General features: G+C 39.2%; 1 protein-coding gene across 1 annotated transcript in view; it reads left to right on the top strand.

Moving 5' to 3' along the window:
• Positions 1-12687, top strand: part of MYO3B (myosin IIIB) — a 365933-nt gene extending 353246 nt beyond the window's left edge. The window contains exon 32 of the mRNA XM_061201698.1: positions 12668-12687. Within this exon, the coding sequence (XP_061057681.1) occupies positions 12668-12687 (20 nt within the window). The remainder of the gene's footprint in view (positions 1-12667) is intronic.
• The last annotated feature ends 9416 nt before the right edge of the window (positions 12688-22103 follow it).

Genomic DNA, 22103 nt, shown 5'->3' on the forward strand with positions numbered 1-22103 from the left:
TGCTCAGTTGCTGAATGTAGCTAATTTTCAGAAGGGGAGGCCAAGGCAGAGATCTCTGTGATTACACAAGTCTAAGCTCTGTTGACAAAATTGACTACCCTCCATCAGGTTGTCGGTAGTTTTCTATCAAGTTCTAAACAAAAACTCCCTGTGGGTCTTGAATAGCAGAATTGAGGTACCTATGGATGTTCCTTTTACAGCTATAGTAGCTCTCTCAAATAAAGTCACTTTCTTTTTATTTCCCTATACGTGTTTAAGTATTATTCTAGTTCGTGGAACATATTTGCACTAAATATCCTAATACTTACTATTACTAAATCATACCCAGGAGAAAGAAACAGGGTATAGTACTTTTTATCAGTTGAGAACTTTTAAAATACTTCTCTGTTTGAATAATTTCATAACTCAGCCCTCTTGAGGGTTTTGTATTTGGGTAGTAGATAGAATCTGAATTGCATATTTTGATGTGAAATGCCAGTTCTAATTATTGAGCAATTTATATATTGCCAACCTAGCATATATAATTCTCAGTACATGGAGACAAGATGGAAATATACTCTTCAAAGCTATGCTATCACAGAAAAGAGACTAAAATCTCTGGAGCAAGTAGTTGTAGATCTGGAAGGTCAGAAAGATTCACTGAATCTATTTTACTGCTTGGGAGGCAGGATAAGCATAGTTTGACTTCACTAACCTTCATGTAGGATTCACAGATCAACCCCAGCTAACAGCATAGCAAATTCATCAGCACTGCAAACAAACCATGTTCTGGAATGGATAGAATTAGCAGGTAAGCTCTGTTGGCAATTAGATGAGGCATCACCTAGATCCTCATGGAGCAGAGATTTGGCTGACCTAAAACACTGTGCCTTAAAATAACTTACATAACATCACTTAGAAGCAGGACATTTAACCCATGATTGGGGAAACTTGTTTAAATAAAGATTCTATCAACAAGTCATATGTCTTGGGCTTCCCTGGTGGCGCAGTGGTTGAGAATCTGCCTGCCAATGCAGGGGACACGGGTTCGAGCCCTGGTCCGGGAAGATCCCACATGCCGCGGAGCAACTAGGCCCGTGAGCCACAACTACTGAGCCTGTGCGTCTGGAGCCTGTGCCCTGCAACAAGAGAGGCCGCGACAGTGAAAGGCCCACGCATCGCGATGAAGAGTGGCCCCCGCTCGCCACAACTAGAGAAAGCTCGCGCACAGAAACGAAGACCCAACACAGCCAAAAATAAATAAATAAATAAATAAATTAGGAAAAAAAAAAAAAGAGAGCTATAGGAAAAGAAAAAAAAAACAAGTCATATGTCTTAAATGATTATGCTTTTTGGTTTATCCATTTAAATAGCAAGGGCCAGAGTCATTTGACAAAATGGAATGACCAACAACTAGCTCCTGGAATAATGTTTATTGCAACAAAACTTCACCATGTGCACAAAATGGGAGCGTCAAGCACAGTGGAGCCTAAGGGAACTCTACAGATTGGAAATGAAATCAGGAGTAGTTCAGTATTTCCTCTCTGAGAAGTCCATTCCTGGAGATGGGAGAGGACAGGCATAAGAGCTCAAAATGCCTTCTGCTATTGCATTCAATAAAATAAATAAAAGATGGCACACTAAAGAGACAACAGTAGTAATCAGTAGACAAATCTTTTGTGAAGTTTCAGTATAAGATTGGCAGCAAGTTTGCATCAAGGTTGGATATTTTTACCAAACAATTTATTTAAAAGAAACTTCTCATATCCATTCCCAGGAACCCATAACCCTAATCAGTGCTCAGTTTCCATTATTTAAAAGTCATGTTCACATAGATAGTCACACTTACCTAAGAAAACTTCCCATGAGAACTGTCAAAATCAGCATGAGCCCAATTACAGAACTCTTTTTTTTCTCGCATCACAGGTTTTTATTTTATCATTATTATTATTATTTTTTACATTTGTATAGCCTCCTTGCCTGGCCCTCTCTTTTTTTTCTTTTAATTAATTAATTATTTATTTATTTTTAACATCTTTATTGGAGTATGATTGCTTTACAATGATGTGTTAGTTTCTGCGCTGTAACGAAGTGAATCAGCTCTATGTATACATACATCCCCATATCTCCTCCCTCTTGCATCTCCCTCCCACCCTCCCTATCCTACCCCTCTAGGTGGTCACAAAGCACCGAGCTGATCTCCCTGTGCTATGTGGCTGCTTCCCACTAGCTATCTGTTTTACATTGGGTAGCGTATATATGTCCATGCCACTCTCTCACTTCATCCCAGCTTACCTTTTCCCCTCCCCGTGTCCTCAAGTCCATTCTCTACGTATGCGTCTTTATTCCTGTCCTACCCCTAGGTTCTTCAGAACCTTTTTTTTTTTTTTTAGATTCCATATATATGTGTTAACATACAGTATTTCTTTTTCTCTTTCTGACTTACTTCACTCTGTATGACAGTCTCTAGGTCCATCCACCTCACTACAAATAACTCAATTTCGTTTCTTTTTATGGCTGAGTAATATTCCATTGTATATATGTGCCACATCTTCTTTATCCATTCATCTGTCAATGGACACTTAGGTTGCTTCCATGTCCTGGCTATTGTAAATAGTGCTGCAATGAACATTGTGGTACATGACTCTTTTTGAATTATGGTTTTCTCAGGGTATATGCCCAGTCCAACTACAGAACTTTAAGGATAGGATTCCTCCACGCATTATATCCACAATGTTCTATCTCTGGGTATTTGCATGTCTCTTTTTAAACAAGCTCTGTTCTGTGTGACTGGACCTTTAATTAAAACACGATTTCTGACAGGCTAGCCAATAATGGATGTAAATTTGTCCAAAGTTTACTAAAAATTATCCAAATCCCAACTCTCAGAATCTTGTGTTTCTACTGGTCTGCTAACCACCTTGATTTCTTTTCCAAATGATGTCTATTGCCTGGGTCAGTAGGCAATGTCACCTGACCCTCCACTCCACTCTGGTGACCCTGAATCTGAGAGACCACAGTGTCTTAGATCTTCCTTGTTACTTTTTCCCTTTCCCAGGCATCTGTAAACTTGCCAAAAGCTCCATGAGGATAATTTTAGCTACTATTCATTCCTAACAATACCAGAAGAGTTCATCCACCATGTAAAAACAAATACAACCCTGAGTCCTTTTCCTTGCACTGGCTGCTTTGTTATCAGAACTTAAAGGTATACCAAAGACCAGTGTTAGAATCATACAATAATGAGCTGGAATGCAAATTCCTCTGCAAATTCAACTATAATATTAATGATTCTTACAAAGAGATTAGCAGCTTGTTCTAAATTAATATTGTAATATATCTTAAAGATCATGTTATGAGGCTTCTTTATTCTATAAGCCTACAATCTATGACCAAAAGAAATAAAATTCTGTATTTTAAACATTTTTTCTTTCTTATTTATAGATATGGTGAAGGGGGAGGGGGACCCAAAAGTCTAAAAAGAAAAAGAAGAGAAAAGCAACTTAATGAATAATGTGAACTGAGTCAGTGACCAGGTAGATGCAATTGTGACATCTGTGACTGCCTGTATCTGCCACCTCTTTGTACAGATTGCCTTAGAATGACCTTAGGAAGTGAGCCATGACTTGTTTTTAAATTTTTATTGTGTCAAAAATTACAGCTTGAATGATCAACTTGTGCATATCCTAAGTAAATTTTTCTTGTGTCAAAAATTACAGCTTGAATGATCAACTTGTGCATATCCTAAGTAAATTTTTCTTGTGTCAAAAATTACAACTTGAATGATCAACTTGTGCATATCCTAAGTAAAGGTTTTCTCTTTTTCATCACAGATTGGATATAATGCACAGACTACAGTTAAATGTGTTATTTGCTATGAACTCTGCCCCACACTTCAGGCTTCACAATGCTGGTACCTCATTATCCAGCATGAGTGTTCTGATCACTAGCCACTAGCAAACCATTAGTCAGAGTTTCTTGGGCTGGTCCCACCTCAGGTGCCAATGATTGGTCCATTATGGCCAGGGATTGACCTGGAAATGTGGCTACCTGGCCCTACTCTCAAAAAGGAAGCACCCACTTGGAAAACGACATCACTGTTCATGTTTGTATCTCCAAGAAAGGGGTCTCCATGAAGTCCTTTTTTTAAAAAATCCAGCTTTGACAGCCTCTGTCCTTCCAGATGGTGCACAGAGCCAAGCCTGTCAGAGACCCTTAGTCTCCTGCTGCCTTTTAATGATGGTCCTTGATTGCTAATGACCCCCAGCTGGACTGGCTCCTCAACCCATTTAACCCCTCCCTGCTGGGTCCCCATCTCACGCAGGGTGAGAGGCAGTGAGAGCTGGAAGTGGGAAGGTGCCAAGCCATCCAGGAGCTCCCGCCTTTCCAGAGCTGGTGGCATGTTTCCCGGCGCCATCACGCATGTCCAAGGTTGCTCCAGTGGAGAGCTCCTGTTAACATGATTTTCACTCTATTGTCAGATAAATGCTACCAGCCTTCAGATTGTTAAAATTTCGTTTCACTAAGCCAGGAAACACTGAAAGAGCATTTCCTGTAGGGTTCAAGAGTTGAGGACTACTGACTTGAATCCCCTGAAATATGTTAGTTTGGAAACTTAAAATTAAATTGCAGTGGAACTGTCTTTTAGTCTGGTCGAATTTAGTGATCAGAGCAGATCATATGTGTCAGTGTACAAAGTCACTACAAAGAAGCCTGAGTGAAGGTGATAATTTCCTTGTCTAGGCCTAAATCACTGTATAACACAGGAGATACCCATTTCAGGTATGCAGATAATAGCTGTATTTACTTTGGTTAAGCTTGGCTTGTTTTTTTGCAACATGCTGGACTGTATTTTTTGCAACATACTGGTCAGGTGACTCAGAGAAGGGGGATTTAAAAGGGAAGAAAGCTGATGACATTAATTTGTTGAAAGATCTTGAGTCCAGTGGAGAAACTCAAACTCAGATCTCTCAGGACCTGCTCATGACAAAATAACCTTCCATGAGAATAAAGGGAAGTGGAGAGCTTGAGAGGTCATTATTCTGTGTATGGTTTCATAAAGAGTTTTCATTAACCTCATGTCAAATTGTAAGAAAACAAGGCAAAGAAATTAAATAATTCTATATGACCCTAAAGAACCGAAGTCTAAACTCTTGATCTGAGCAGAGAACTGGGAGCTTTGTGTCTCACTATTTTTATAAATCTTTAAATGTTTACTGGATAGTTGAACCAGATTTAATTTATAGTGTATTAAGGAATTTTTTTCCAACATGAAGCACAAGATAGGAAAATAACCCAAATGTAATTATTTTCTATTTAACTTTGTTTCCCCCAGACACTTCCTATTTTATTGGTTTTTTGGAGATTAAAACTGAAAGCACCAGAGCGATCTACTTTTTCACCACTAATACTGCATTGATCTCACTTTTGCATCTCATTAGTTTAATGCAAACAAAAGTCATACCTGTGATTTCATTTCGTCTGTTATTCACATTCTCTACTGTTTCCCACAGGCACGCACACACACACCTGCCAGTCATTTGTGTGTATAATCGCCCCCGAACCAACTCATCCATACTAATGACTGCTCTCTCTACCTGTAAAAATATTTTAGAATTTATGAACCTTGGTGGGTGTTTGTACAGCTGTATGATATTAACCTGTACATTGCAGTTTTTTCTCACAGCTGGGGAAAGGCTAAGTAACTGGTTAAAATGTGGTCTTTTAGTCCATCAGTGACCAAATGATCCAGAAAGGGGTTCGGATAAGGCCACCTTGTGCAGCATTGCTTTTTAAATGAGTGAATTGTGTTAGAATAAAGTTCTGGTGTAGTTATGGAGAATTTTCCTCCCTGAAGCCCTGAATGCACTTTGTTTGGTCATCTTTAAATTCCAACAAGCCAGTAAGGTCAACAGCATTTATGTCCATTTTGCAGATGAGGTTCTAAGAGGCCAAGCGGCAGGAAATCTGTAGTCACAGCATCTTAAAGTTGACAGGGACCTTAAAGAGGCTCTCAACTAATGGTTCTCACCCTTTACCTGCTTTCACACTGGTTTCATGCAACAAACCTCCATCAGGTACATCTTTCACTGCACACAGTTGCTCACACATTGGGAAGGAGCATGACTCCTAGGAGAACAGCTCAGAATCTCCAGGCAAGAACAGCTGTAATGTCCCACATCACCACCCTCCTGAAAAAATCACTATATCAGTCCAACCCCGTTTCACAGATAAAACATGGCAGCCCAGGGGGCTAAGCAATTCACCCAAGGTCACATACCAGTAAGTTCCAGAACTTGAACTATGCCCAGGCCTTCTGACCCCAAGTCCAGTGCTGGTGTCACTACAGCTGAACGGCCCTTTGCACGCTAACAGCAGGTACCGGAACCAGGTCCCCAATTTAGAGAGCCAGGCAGAGCTGGGGATGAACATCCCAGAATCCCCTGCCATGAGGAATCAAAGACCCATTCACAATTAGTATAGTAAAAACCAGCACTATCTGGTGTCCCATATCCTCAGGCATTTAAAATGTCGTTCCAATCTTCAAAGACATTCTTCCGTTCCATTTTTATCTGCTTTTACCTAGGACATTGTTTCCCAGCTCCCAAGTAGTTCACTAGGTGATTTGCATCTCATTAGGAGCTCCAGAAATGGCATCTCCCAGCCTGCTGCCTGGCGCTGTGGGTCCACTAAGCATCAGATCCAGGTCTTAGATTTTTTTTTTCATGTTGACATTTTTGAAAAAGCTGAATTAATGCTGTTTTCCCATTGGGCACAGTTTGGGTGGCCATTTTGGCCTTAATTCCTGCCCCACCTACAGGACCAAAGTTAGAGAAGAGCCATTGTCAGGGAGGGTACAGAGGAAGTCAGTCATACCACATGAGGACACCTGGCTGGAAAGGAATATTGTGAGACATCAAAATAAGCAGTTAGAAAACTCCTAAAAGCAGAGAGATGGGACATGATACAAACAATCTGACCACTATGCAAAGTAAAACAAAAAGAAAACCAACAGCAACCCATTAGAATCTGTATAACTGATTCTAAGCTTGCACATTTTAAACATTTTTGACTAGTTTCAAATCTCCTGACACCTGAGTTTTATGTTTTGCTTTAAAAGGAGTCTTACTAGGTCCAAATGGCTTTTCAGCTGTGTCATGCATTCATACTGAACCCTCCAGAAGAGCACTGAGCAGCATCATACCTCTGGAAACCAGACATAATGTTTCCATGATCAGCAAAACTGTTCTCTTGGAATAAGAGAAATTATTTTTCCAGTATCCAGGGAAATTAATGTCTACTTTGGGCTCAAGCCATTTGATGCAGCTTCCAGTGCAAAGAAAATGCTTGATGATGCTGGGAGCTCTATTGGAGATGCTTCCCCTTCCCAGAATTCCTTCTGCCATCTCAAAACCTCTCTGACCCTAGGTCAACTTTTCAAGATGCAGCTAGTTAATCTGCAAAATCAACCTAAGCTCTTAGGAAAGAGTTAAATCTCTGGTTTTTCCAACCCTGGCTACAAATTAAAATCATCTGAAAGGGGGAGGGTCATTTTTTAAACAATAAAAATGCCAGAGACCTAACCCTAACCAACTGAATTAGGATCTCCAGGGATAAGGCTGAGGCGTCAGTATTTTTCAAAAGGCCTTCAGGTGATACTAATGTACACCCAGGATGGAGAATCACTCTCATGTAACAAGAATCACGACAACCCCTTAGGCTCTGCCTCGGGTGCCACGCTTTCTCTTTTCATACATTATCTGTCATCCTCACTACAGCCTTACTTGCGTGATCATCATCAGTGAGTTCAGACTTCTAACAAGTGCTAGAGATGGGATTCTTAGTCAGGTTTTTCTGACTTTTTTTTTCTTCTGTAACATTCAGGTTTCTCAAAGTGTGGGACATGGACCTCTGGTGGTCTGCAAGTTGATTTTACATGGTGTGTGGATGTGACCTTAAATAACACTGAATTGTGTAGAAGAAAGTTACTCCTTTTACAGTCCTCAGTTTAAATTCTTCAGGTTAAGGAGAAAGTCACAGTGATATTAGTATGTCTTAAATTCCTCTCACATTTACTCACCTGTCTTTTTAACAAACCTTTAAGAAGCCCAGAATGTTCTCTGGGAAACAGAACCTAGCTCAGCTGTGAGAATATTGTTTTGTTCTTATTGTATTTACTTTACGGTTTACTTCTATTTATGGCAAATGACACGTGTTTTCCCTTTACAGTAGTAGTTTCATTTTTAAAGAAATGTATTTAAGAGAAAAAGAAATTGGCTGATTTTAAAATATTAAATAAAGAATAGTACAGGTGTCTCGAATATAGCAAAAAATACTTAAGTGGCAGATGAATGCAGAAGTTTGAGAAATACTTTCCCACAACATGGTAATTTTGAAAAATGGGCATCTTTACCCCTATTAGCCAATGGGACCTCTCATCCTTTCACACCAGACAGGCAACTAGTTCCATCCTTTTTAGGTCCAGCCGGACCTTTGAACTTTGCTGCTGCTTCCAACTCAAGAGGAATCCTGAAACACAAATGGCTAATAACATGGGAAGGGGGAAAGGAAGGGCACTTACCCTCTCAAGTAATCAATGAAATGCAAATCAAAACAAATGACGTGCCATTTTTTCACCTATTGAATTGTCAGGCTTTTTCTTAAAGATGCTGACCCATGCTGGTGAAGGCCTTCAAAAACAGGTAATCTCAGGTACAGGTGGTAGAAGTATACTTTGCTACCCACTTCCTAGAAGGCAATTGGAAATAAAATTGTAAGTTTTTAAAATATGTATAGTCTTTGGCCAGTAATTCCATTTCTAGGGATTTATCCTAGGAAAATAATGTGAATGATCAAAGATCAAACTATAAGTATGTTCCTCATAGCACTGCTTATTAGAGAAAAACATTGGAAACAACTTCCATGCCCAAAACAGGAAATTGTATAAGTTAATCACGGTTCATTCATAAAATGAAATAGCATGCAACTATTAGAAATGATGCCATTTAGACTAAACTGGAAGACAGATAAGAAACTTGTTCCATCATTTGCTACTATTATGGGAATGGGATTGGGTTTTTTTTTTCTCACTGCTTAACTTATTTGAACATCATGTTCATTCATTACTTTAAAAAATGTAACTCTAAAAGTATAATACTATTTTTAAAGTAGATTAAATCATGGGAAAACATTTATGACTTTATTGTTAAGTGTGGGGAAAAGTAGTAACAAATTAGATGAATGACTAAGTTTTCGTTTTGGTTTTTTTGGCTAAAAAAGTGAATACATATTCCTAGAAAAAATATTGAGAGGATATTAAGAAAAAAAATACTTCATGAACCTTGTTTTTAAAAGGCCAATTTCATGCCCCTCCTTGGTAGACTAAGGTTCCCCAGAGATGTCCCAGGATAACAAAGTCCTTGGCAATAATATTCCAATTGACAGAAACAAAGAGTGGACCACAGAGATGCAACAGACCTTAACAAGAATGATGAATAGTAACCATTCATTCATTGTTTGTTGAGTGTGTGCCAGGACCTGAGCTGTGAAATCGTTTCAGCGGAAGTTACTACCACTTCCCTAACTAATAAGGGGAAAATTCCATATAGAAAATTTATAACTCCACCATCTTCCACAGGCACTAATTTAACTCGGGGATGTTTTCTTTGTAGCAATTTTGCAATTTTGAAGAAGATTGTTCATGACATAACATGGCAACTGGGAAAATTTGTAGCTTTCCTTTCATCTTAGAAAGGAAGATCTGAATTACATGCACCCCAGGAGAAAATCTCTCTCTCTGGTGGTGTGTGTGTGTTTTACAAAAGCCTACCGAATTCCTTCATCCCTTCTGAAGTTAGATGTGGTAAGGTGAAAACTTATAAGAACGTCTCATTTAAAGAAAAAGCATCATAATAGAGGCCATGGCCTAGGCCTTGAGGTTTGAATCAAAAGACCTGAGTCCAAGGCTAGGCTCTGAGGGGAGACCAGCAGAGGGGCCCAAGCTCCCTGGGCTTCAGACCCCTTAGATATAAAAGCAAGGAGCCTAACCACAGAGGTTATCATCCTCCATGTTATAACTTAAAATTGAAAATTTGAACTCCCAGACATAATTTCTCCCCTTCTACTCCCTGTCAAGGCTCTGAGCATCCCTGACATAGCCCATGCCTCAGCAGATCAGGAGCAAATGCTTTACAACACACTGGTTGTTTATCTGAAATTCAAATCTAGCTCGGTGTCCTTTTTTTTTTTCCCTAAATCTGGCAACCCTAATTCCATAGATTTCATAATTCCATAATTTTCCAAAGACTGCATTTTTAAGGTAGTGCAGATTATTGCAGACTTTCTGCCAGTGTGGTTCTTATTGGGAAGGGAAGATTTAAGATGGTCTAGTACCATGTCTTTCAGCCATGGCTGCACATTAGAACCACCTAAGGAGATAAAATATATGTTTTATATATATATATATATATATATATATATATGAGATAGATCTATCACGGTCCTGATCTGAGCACTGGTATTTTAAAAAGCTGAACATCTGCTGTAGTGTGAAGAAAATGACCCTAAGTAGGGTATATCTCGTAACTCTATGTAGGATTTGCCGTCTGTAAATCTAGAACGCTGAACACTCTGTTTGCCTCAAGGGCTCAGGAGGATGTTTTACTTGGCAAGTGACCCTGGGAATGCCTCATCCACAAAATGGCAATCAGATCAGCAGTCATACTGCTCAGAAGGTATCCATGTCTGCAGAGGCCCTCAAGGACGGTACAAAGACTATGGCTCTCCCAGTATGCCCTCTCCCAAGAACCCTGCTCACTGCCTGTCCACTCCTCAGGGACCTGGAATCCATACTGTCCCACCCAGGACGGGGAATATTTGGGCTGCATGTGCCATCCTGCCGTCCCTGTGGTTGTCCTTCCCCCGCTGCAAGCCCAGCTAGGAAATTTACCAGAACTGGCACATCTGTAATGGGTGATGGAAAGTGAAACTAAGTGTTAGGAGACAATGTTAGGCAAGAGCATTTGTGGCCAAAATAGCTGTAACTCAGCAAGTCAAATAGAGTAAAGGAAGTCATTTCCTTCTTCATCTCTGAGACCCTGGGAGAAAAAAAAAACCCTCATTTGTAACTTAAAATTGTGTTTGAATTAGGGTTGCCAGATTTAGGGGGCAAAAAGTACACCTGGCTAGATCTGAATTTCAGATAAACAACCGATCACTTTTTAATATAAGTATGTTCTGAATATATACTTACACTCAGAAGGTATTGGTTGTTTATCTGAAATTCAAATTTAACTGGGTACCCTGTATTTGATCTGGCAACTCTAGTTTGGATATACCTGGATGTTCAATAAAGAAAATTGAAATATTAAATTTCCAAACCAGTTGTTTAAAGTTACGGAACAAAGCCATCAACTAAATTCAGCCATTTGTCTCTCACCAAGGACTTGGCTAATTGTGCCACCACACAATGATCTGGAATTAGGAAATAAGGAGTATGCATTTCCTGGTGCTCTTGAAACTCTCTCCATATATCTCCAGTTTATTATAGAGTTCTGTGACAGCTCAGAAGAGAAGGGTGTGTTCAAGGTCTCAACTATGAAATCAAAAAGTGCAGGGGGAAAAGAAATGTACAGGGATTCCTGAAAGGAAAGAGAACCTATGTTAAGTTCAAACTGGTATTCATGATATGATATACTTTTAAAAAGCACAACAGGTAGGTAGCACCCAGAGTATTACAAACTGGAGAATTTGGCTTGGCTTACAAATATTTGTGTGAAACGGAAGTTGGCTACTTACAGAATATGAACATCATTGTCTTCAAAGTAATAACTCATATTCTAATGTATATCTTCAAACTTGAACTGCCCAGCTTATCTACATAAACTAGTCAAATGAACTAGGAAAGTGCCAGATAACCCTATTGTTTTGTATCTCCTATGAGCAAACTGACTGGCTCAAGAGCCAAAAGACAGGGGTTAAGCTTCCACTCTGCCACTTACAGATTTAGCCTTTGTTACCTATAGTTTCTTTATATATTGAAAGAAATCATAATTCTTGTCCTACATGCCTCATTAATTTTTTTATTTTTAAATTTTTAAGGGAAAAAATCATGACAAACTTCTCAAAGTGCACACATATTTAGATTTAATCAGTGTGCCATATGCTATTTTGTATTTGCTTCTTTTTCTGAATTTTGAATTTTCATCTATCAGTATCATACCCATATTTATCCTCATTGGTGTCTTCATGGTATGACATCATATTTATATCTCAGAGTTAACTTGTCCCCAATTATCAGATATTTATCATGTTTCTAGCTTTTTTCTGTTAAAGAAAGTATTGTTTCTAGCTTTTTTCTGTTAAAGTATTATATCCATCTTCATACAAATGGTATTTTTTTCTCTTTTGGTTTACTTTGTTGGGACATGTTCCTTGGAACAAGTTGCTTAGCTTTTGTTATCTATTGTCAGGTAACTTCAGGAGAAGTGGAGCCTATGGACTCATCTGTGTACCTGGGGCCTCTCCCACATTGTCTTTTTACTTTTTGATTTATCCTAATTAATAGAAAGACAGTAGTACTTGTTTTACTTGAAGCTCTTTGTCAAGGTGGCTGAATGTTTTTCAATATCTCATTTCATAATTGTATTTCAACATGTATTAATATTTCTCTATCTTTCTCTTGCCTCAGCCTTTCCACATTATGGATAATAGACTTTTGTGTCTATATTTTTAAATTTGTTTTTATCTTTCTGTTGCACTTTCTTTCATCTTAAGGTTTTGTTACTGTCCATCATATAGAATATTTTACTTTAATATAATTGAACCCATCCTTGTCCCTAATATCTTCTTCCACATTTAAGATATATAGTCTATTTCATTTCCTTCTAAAGTTTTTATGGGAATGTTTAAAATGTTTAACTATATAGCTCATCTGGAATTTATTGTGGCTGGTGAGAATCAAGAAGTATATTGAGAAAAGTAAAAGATTTAGAATTAAAAAAAATTAATTTGAGTCCAACAGCAATCGCTATGGCCTTAGGCAAGTCACTTAACCTCTTAAGACTCAATGTCCTCTATTAGACTGAAGACAGGGACCTTGTCTTTTTTCTTTTTGTCTTCCCTACAATACTGAGCAAAGTTTCTTACATATAGAATAAGTTTTATAAGGTCTATATTTAAGTTACATTTTTTGCATATTGCTATCCAGTTGTTCCAAGAGCAGTAATTGAATAATGATTCATTTCCCAATTATTTATTTGGTTGCTTGTGATCGATCATATATCAGTGATACTCAGATTTGTTCCAATGGCAAAGCACCTGGAAGTTGTGGCACTTCTTGCAAAACATCATGAAATATGGAGATATTAAAGTTAAAATAATGAAAATTAAAATTTGATGCTAAATCAGACACCAGCTTACATTAGATTCTAGTATGGTATAGATACCCCCAGATACCAACAGTTTGTCTTAATTTATGGGAAATGTTAAAATAGGGAAAATTCAATCCAATAACTGAATTCTTTCTAAGAATCAGGAAAAGAACACTCACCTATGAAACAGCAAGTTCATCAAGAGCAAAACTTGAGAACCACGTCTTATAGTAAGCATTCCCAGTTGAGAATATAAAATAAAAGCTTCTGATCAATTGTAAACTTTACATAAAGTCCAACTGAATGCGGCTGAACGTCAGCTGAACCCCAAAACTATTTAAGATCAGTCTTTTGAGTTGTCAAGTTTGGAATTCCTGTAATAGTAGAAAGTCTAAGAGGGAGTAGATGTCAGATCTCCAGTGCATGCTCACACCAGCAACCTTAACTCTAGATGCTTCTGTTCATTAATCTATGAATCAGAGGAGATAACATAAAAGAACCTCACAACCTCATGTTCTACCATATTACAGAATATGAACTTCACAAAGCGTATGGAGGTAGGTATGTTGGAACTATCAGAAAGTACCTTTATCAATTCTCGATTCCTTGTACTCTGAGGATGATGCCAGTACAAGAGGCTGGAATCCTGTTCTCTGCACAGTTCCTGAAGATGTGGACAGGGATGTCTGTTAAGGTTACTGGAACCTTCTGCAAGCACCATCATTTGGCTATGCTAATTAATATCTTTTCATGGAGCTTACTTTTACCTAAATTTGACTTTTTAAAACAATTTTTTTATTAAGAAAGACAATATGCTGCAGGTTTTTTTTTAACTGATAGAACAGGAGGTAAGAGATCTAGGGTTGGGTCCCCACTCTGCCACTTGAACTGGGGTGTGTCATTCATTTTTTCCTTTTGTGAAAAAATAGGTATTTAGAATGGATGGTTCCTAAAGTCCTGTATGGTTCTAATAGTCTTGTTCAAACATAGATATGTTCCAATTCAAAAAAAAAAGATGCAGAACTTCATACTTAGGAAATTGATAATTCACTATTCATTATGGTCCTTGCTGAGTCATTCTTCACTTAGAAAATTCCCCCAGAATTTCCTTGTATAGTAGGAATCTCTAATGAAATCAAACTATGATTCCAAATACAAAGCTCCAACTCTTTTTTATAAATAATTAGTTTATGGTATACCCTTGATCCAAGAAAGTAATATGTCTTCTCCAAACCATGACATTCATGAGCAATGTTTTATGGCAGCTGTGTATGCGTGCATGCAGGCACGCGCGCGTGCGCGCGCGTGTGTATGTTGGCAAGAAGTTAGAACTGCTGAATCCTGATTCAGATATAGTGCCAAAAGGACAGCAGATTTCACGAAAATCATCTGCTTGGAAGGGAAATAAATCACGACTTTGTTGGACCTGTGGTTTCTTAATTTCTAGTACACTCTTGGTCCAGGGTTCCAAAATCAGGACTAACACGGAGAGGCTGCTCCGTGAAATCGTGCAATCATCCTTTCCCCTTCTCCTTTACGCTACCTCCAGAGACTGCATGGATCAGTGGCATTGTTCAAAGCATTTCAGAAAATACTAGCTCAAGCCATTTGCCCTCCAAAATGTATCCCCCCAAAATGTATCCCACCAAAAGGTTTGCTTCTCATCTACCCAAGAGTGTGTGTGCTCCAGATGTCTTTGAACTCTCACTGTAGGATGTGGTACAAACTGCCCCAGATTGCCTTCATTGCCTTAACTGAGTTATCTCACCAAGAGGGCATTCTCTACTCTACAAAGGCTGACGACCAACCTCTACTTCACCAGCATGGACAAACCAATTTGCTTTCCGTCACTCTTGACTGCTGACTCAGATAAGAAAGATGAAGGCAAAGTCCCCGACAGCTGCCCTTGTTTACACTTAGCAGTCCGTGTGTGTGTGTGTGTGTGTGTGTGTGTGTGTGTGTTTAGCCTGATATTTCTCCTAATATTACCAAAGGTCTAACATGCCCGTTAAAACAGGACAGAGTTTCTGCTAAGTGCATTTATGCGATGAGCAATTTTACACTCAATTTTCCCGAAACCTCAGATGCTTTACAGTAAAGTTTTGCTATCCTGTTGCAGATTCAGAAAATGGTCTTGCACAGAAGCAGCGAACACCTCACCGAAGATGTCAGCAGCCCAAAATGTTGAGTAGTCCTGAGGACACCATGTACTATAACCAGTTAAATGTGAGTTCAAAGTGGCCATAAAGCTGTTTCACTGGCTTTGTTTCCAGTTAATAATTCTGTTATTAATACCTGTTCCAGCCCCTCCAGCCCCGCCCCCACTCTCTTATACTCTCCTCTTGAACATGTGCTTAGGCCCTTTATCTGTTGCTTTCATGTCAGGATGTCTGCCTTCACGGTGAATAATTGATGTGGTTTATCAAAGACGAGCAAGATGCATGCTTCATCAGGCTCACTTGAGCCCTTTGATCAAAAAAATTATGCTGTGACTTCTGATATTATCAGCATCTGCTTGCATTCAACACAAAATCACTTTGAATTAAAAATTAACGACTTGCTGCTTTGCTTTGACTGTGTGTTCTTGGCCCTCTCCACAGGGAACTCTAGAATATCAAGGGAGCAAGAGGAAGCCAAGAAAACTTGGGTAAATATCTGTCTTCTTAGTTCTAAGCAACTGTAAACAGAAGGGGTCCTTTGTGATATTATAGAAAATGCAAAACTTTCCAGAGAGGCTTCTAAAAATATGCAGTGCAGATATCACCACTATTATTGACACTGGAAACTACTTTTTACAGTAGCAAGTATACAAAACTTGAATCTATTCTGTCTGAAAAGACTGAAATTGCCACCAAAAGGCAAATGTTATTTTTCATAATTATCCCAGGAAATTGTACTGTCCTCATAATTTGAGACATGTATCAGGCTGTATAAAACTCTCCCACAAATCAGAGCACTCCATGCAGTGCAAATAGGCCCCTTCCCCCACATTCCCCTACCCATGGGCCTTAAAGGTACACAAAGGATAATTTCCCCCAATGGTTAGCCAGGGACACTATGGAGTTTGTGGCTGATTTGCTTGTTAGAATCTCGATTAAGAATAGGAGTGAGACCAGTCAGAATGGCCATCATCAAAAATCTACAAACAATAAATGCTGGAGAGGGTGTGGAGAAAAGGGAATCCTCTTGCACTGTTGGTGGGAATGTAAATTGATACAGCCACTATAGAGAACAGTATGGAGGTTCCTTAAAAAACTAAAAATAGAACTACCATACAACCCAGCAATCCCACTACTGGGCGTATACCCTGAGAAAACCATAATTCAAAAAGAGTCATGTACCACAGTGTTCATTGCAGCTGTATTTACAATAGCCAGGACATGGAAGCAACCTAAGTGTCCATCAACAGATGAATGGATAAAGAAGATGTGGCACATATATACAATGGAATATTACTCAGCCATAAAAAGAAACGAAATTGAGTTATTTGTAGTGAGGTGGATGGACCTAGAGTCTGTCATACAGAGCGAAGTAAGTCAGAAAGAGAAAAACAAATACCGTATGCTAACACATATATATGGAATCTAAAAAAAAAAAAAAATGGTCATGAAGAACCTAGGGGCAAGACAGGAATAAAGATGCAGACCTACTAGGGAATGGACTTGAGGATATGGCGAGGGGGAAGGGTAAGCTGGGACAAAGTGAGAGAGTGGCATGGACAAATATACACTACCAAATGTAAAACAGATAGCTAGTGGGAAGCAGCCGCATAGCACAGGGAGATCAGCTCGGTGCTTTGTGACCACCTAGAGGGGTAGGATAGGGAGGGTGAGAGGGAGGGAGATGCAGGAGGGAAGTGATATGGGGACATATGTATATGTATAACTGATCCACTTTGTTATAAAGCAGAAACTAACACACCATTGTAAAGCAATTATACTCCAATAAAGATGTTTAAAAAAAAAAAGGTACAGATGTAAAAAAAAAAAAAAAAAGAATAGGAGTTAGGTAGGTAATTGGTACTAGTCTGAGAACTAAAGAAGATCAGGAAGGGAACTTTCTCATCTAGAGGGAACCAGACAAGTTAATTCACATAAATTAAGTTGCAATATGATTACAGTTTCCAGATACCACTAAATTGGGCCCATTATTAGTGTGTGACCTAGATGTGAAAGGCTTCGTGGATCAGACTCCAGTTCCTCCGGGCTGGGGGACCCTGAGCTACCATAAGGTGCCCCCCCAACTCAGTGTTGGGGCCCAACCCTGTTCCAAGTACTCACACAACTTAAGCTGCCCCATTGATGACTGCTGCACTTGTTTTCTTTTTCTGCTGAAACTCTTTCCTTTGTTGCAGCCAAATCAAAGTGCTTGATGGGGAAGATGACTATTACAAATCTCTGTCACCTGTGGGCTCTATCCCCGAGGAGGACAGCTCAGCCCACCCTCTCTTTTTTTCTTCATCCTCAAAGGGAGCATCTTCTGCTCAGCACTGAGCTGTACTTCCTGCCCCCCAAGTCTGTTGAGGGTAAGAACAATCATGGTAATTGACTGATTGTCATTTAATAAGAAAGTTGTGCAATGGGGTCAGCTTCTATGGACATGTGGTCTGTTCTGGAGCCTTACTGAACAATTTTAAGATTTCAAACCATTTTCTCCTACCTCTATCACCCTCCCCACATCTGCTGTGTAGCCTGACCTAGGCAACCTCTCCTTTCCTCATCCCATGGGTCCCTCTGGGACACTGAGCACACCTCCACTACAGCAGTAACCATCATTGATGCCTCCAACATCTAAGAGGGTATCAGTCTCACTTGTGGACACTGATGGTATTTCTTTATTTTTCCCACCATATCATTCCATGCAGAATCCGCCCCTGTGAAAATCCAGGAGTCCCTTTCCTCCTCGCGTCTACACTGCATCCCCTTCCCCTTTGCTGGTCTTTTCTACCCCATCCTGCCTCTCCCCAGGGTCAGGGCTCCATTGCTGAGTGCCCCCATCCTTGAGGAGTCTCTGAGGACACTCAAGGTCTCTGAGGCCAGGATAATTTTTCATGCTCAGGTGAACCTGAATCTTTCAGGTTCTTCCTTTAAGACAAATGAACCCCTCTCTTGCTAATTATTATCCTGATAAAGCCTTTGCCTCTTTATTCTACCTTACCAAGACACCCCCATCAACTTGGCAGTAAAAAGAAAGGAATGAGATGGAAAGAAAATCTGGACCTGTCAGAGTCAGTGTCACATTGTTTTGTAACTGTCCATTCTCTGGTTGGCTGTCTCCATGAGGCTGTGAGTGGCTGCAAGGGAAGCATTTTGTCTCGCCCACCTTTCTGTGCACAGAGCCTAGCACGGTGCCTGGCACAGAGAGGACATCCAGTAAATGCCCACCCTTGAGTGAGTGGAGAGACTTAGTTACACAACATATCTGACAGGAAAGTTACTTTCAATTATACGTGATAGACTATTAATCACTTTTCTTACACCATAAGCTCTGATTTTTCAATGAAGTTTGGGCTAGTCCTATTGTAATGATGTTTTACCATATATTATATTACTCAGTGTGATTCAATACAACAAGCTTTTTGAGTAACTACTCTGTGCACAACAATATGTGAGAGATTGCTGTGTGATATGAAAACCTAACAAGACCTTTTCTCTAGAGAAGATGTTCTTAACATTCTTCTTGCGGGGCGCCTTCAAGATGGCAGAGGAGTAAGACATGGAGATCAAATTCCTCCCCACAAATACATCAAAACTACATCTACATGTGGAACAACTGTTACAGAACACGTATTGAACGCTGGCAGAAGACCTCAGACTTCCCAAAAGGCACCCTCAGGTGACCTACATGCAGAGGCGGGTCCAAATCCAAAGCTGAACCCCAGGAGCTGTGCGAACTAAGAAGAGAAAGGGAAATCTCTCCCAGCAGCCTCAGGAGCAGCGGATTAAATCTCCACAGTTAACCTGATGTACCCTGCATCTGTGGAATACCTGAATAGACAATGAATCATCCCAAAATTGAGGCAGTGGACTTTGGGAGCAACTGTAGACTTGGGGTTTGCTTTCTGCATCCAATTTGTTTCTGGTTTTATGTTTATCTTAGTTTAGTATTTAGAGCTAATTATCATTGGTAGATTTGTTTATTGATTTGGTAGCTCTCTTCCTTTATTTTTTAATATATATTTATATTGTTTTTCTTTCTTCTCTTTTTGTGAGTGTGTATGTGTATGCTTCTTTGTGTGATTTTGTCTGTATAGCTTTTCTTTTGCCATTTGTCCTAGGGTTCTGACTGTCCTTTTTTTTTTTTTTTTTTTTTCTTTGTATAGTTTTTAGCACTTGTTATCATTGGTGGATTTGTTTTTTGGTTTGGTTGCTCTCTTCTTTCTCTATTTTCTTTATTACTTTTTAATGTTTTTATTTTTAATAATTTTTTTCTATTTTAATAACTTTATTTCATTTATTTATTTGTTCTTTCTTTCTTTCTTTTATTTTTTCTACCTTTTCTTCTGAGCCAAGTGGCTTACAGGGTCTTGGTGCTCTAGCCGGGTGTCAGGCCTGAGCCGCTGAGGTGGGAGGGCCAAGTTCAGGACATTGGTCCACCAGAGACCTCCCAGCCCCATATAATATCAAACAGAGAATGCTCTTCCAGAGATTTCCATCTCAACGCTAAGACCCAGCTCCACTCAACGACCAGCAAGCTACAGTTCTAGACACCCTATGCCAAACAACTAGCAAGACAGGAACACAACCCCACCCATTAGCAGAGAGGCTGCCTAAAATCATAATAAGTTCACAGACACCCCAAAACACACCACCGGACATGGTCCTGCCCACCAGAAAGACAAGATCCACCCTCATCCACCAGAACACAGGCACCAGTCCCCTCCACCAGGAAGCCTACACAACCCACTAAACCAACCTTACCCACTGGGAGCAAACACCAAAAACAAGGGGAACTATGAACCTGCAGCCTGCGAAAAGGAGACCCCAAACACATAAGCAAAATGAGAAGACAGAGAAGTACACAGCAGATGAAGGAGCAAGGTAAAAACCCACCAGACCAAACAAATGAAGAGGAAATAGGCCGTCTACCTGAAAAAGAATTCAGAGTAATGACACTAAAGATGATCAAAATCTTGGAAATAGAATGGAGAAAATACAAGAGATGTTTAACAAGGACCTAGAAGACCTAAAGAGCAAACAAACAATGATGAACAACACAATAAATGAAGTTAAAAATTCTCTGGAAGGAATCAATAGCAGAATAACTGAGGCAGAAGAACAGATAAGTGACCTGGAAGATAAAATAGTGGAAATAACTACTGCAGAGCAGAATAAAGAAAAGAATGAAAAGAATTGAGGACAATCTCAGAGACCTCTGGGACAACAAAAAACGCACCAACATTTGAATTATAGGGGTCCCAGAAGAAGAAGAGAAAAAAAAAACGGACTGAGAAAATATTTGAAGAGATTATAGTTGAAAACTTCCCTAATATGGGTAAGGAAATAGTCAATCAAGTCCAGAAAGTGCAGAGAGTCCCAGACAGGATAAATCCAAGGAGAAACATGCCAAGACAGATATTAATCAAACTATCAAAAATTAAATACAAAGAAAAAATATTAAAAGCAGCAAGGGAAAAGCAACAATTAACATACAAGGGAATCCCCATAAGGTTAACAGCTGATCTGTCAGCAGAAACTCTGCAAGCCAGAAGAGAGTGGCAGGACATATTTAAAGTGATGAAAGGGAAAAAAACTACAACCAAGATTACTCTACCCAGCAATGATCTCATTAAGATTCAACGGAGAAATTAAAACCTTTACAGACAAGCAAAAGCTAAGAGAATTCAGCACTACCAGACCAGCTCTACAACAAATGCTAAAGGAACTTCTCTAGGCAGGAAACACAAGAGAAGGAAAAGACTTACAATAAAAAATCCAAAGCAATTAAGAAAATGGTAATAGGAACATACATATCGATAACTACCTTAAATGTAAATGGATTAAATGCTCCAACCAAAAGACATAGACTGGCTGAATGGATACAAAAACAAGACCCATACATATGCTGTCTACAAGATATCCACTTCAGACCTAGGGACACATACAGACTGAAAGGGAGGGGATGGAAAAAGATATTCCATGCAAATGGAAATCAAAAGAAAGCTGGAGTAGCAATTCTCATATCAGACAAATTGGACTTTAAAATAAAGACTATTACAAGAGACAAAGGACACTACATAATGATCAAGGGATCAATCCAAGAAGAAGATATAACAATTGTAAATATTTATGCACCCAACATAGGAGCACCTCAATACATAAGGCAAATGCTAACAGCCATAAAACAGGAAGTCAACAGTAACACAATATTAGTAGGGGACTTTAACACCCCACTTTCACCAATGAACGGATCATCCAAAATGAAAATAAATAAGGAAACACAAGCTTTAAATGATACATTAAACAAGATGGGCTTAATATTTATATGACATTCCATCCAGAAACAGCAGATTACACTTTCTTCTCAAGTGCTCATGGAACATTCTCCAGGATAGATCATGTCTTGGGTCACAAATCAAGCCTTGGCAAATTTAAGAAAATTGAAATCATATCAAGTATCTTTTCTGACCACAATGCTATGAGACTAGGTATCAATTACAGGAAAAAATCTGTAAAAAATACAAACACATGGAGGCTAAACAATACACTACTAAATAACCAAGAGATCACTGAAGAAATCAACGAGGAAATTAAA

The sequence above is a fragment of the Eubalaena glacialis genome, chromosome 1 (assembly GCF_028564815.1).
Source record: "Eubalaena glacialis isolate mEubGla1 chromosome 1, mEubGla1.1.hap2.+ XY, whole genome shotgun sequence".
NCBI classification, from domain to species: Eukaryota; Metazoa; Chordata; class Mammalia; order Artiodactyla; family Balaenidae; genus Eubalaena; species Eubalaena glacialis.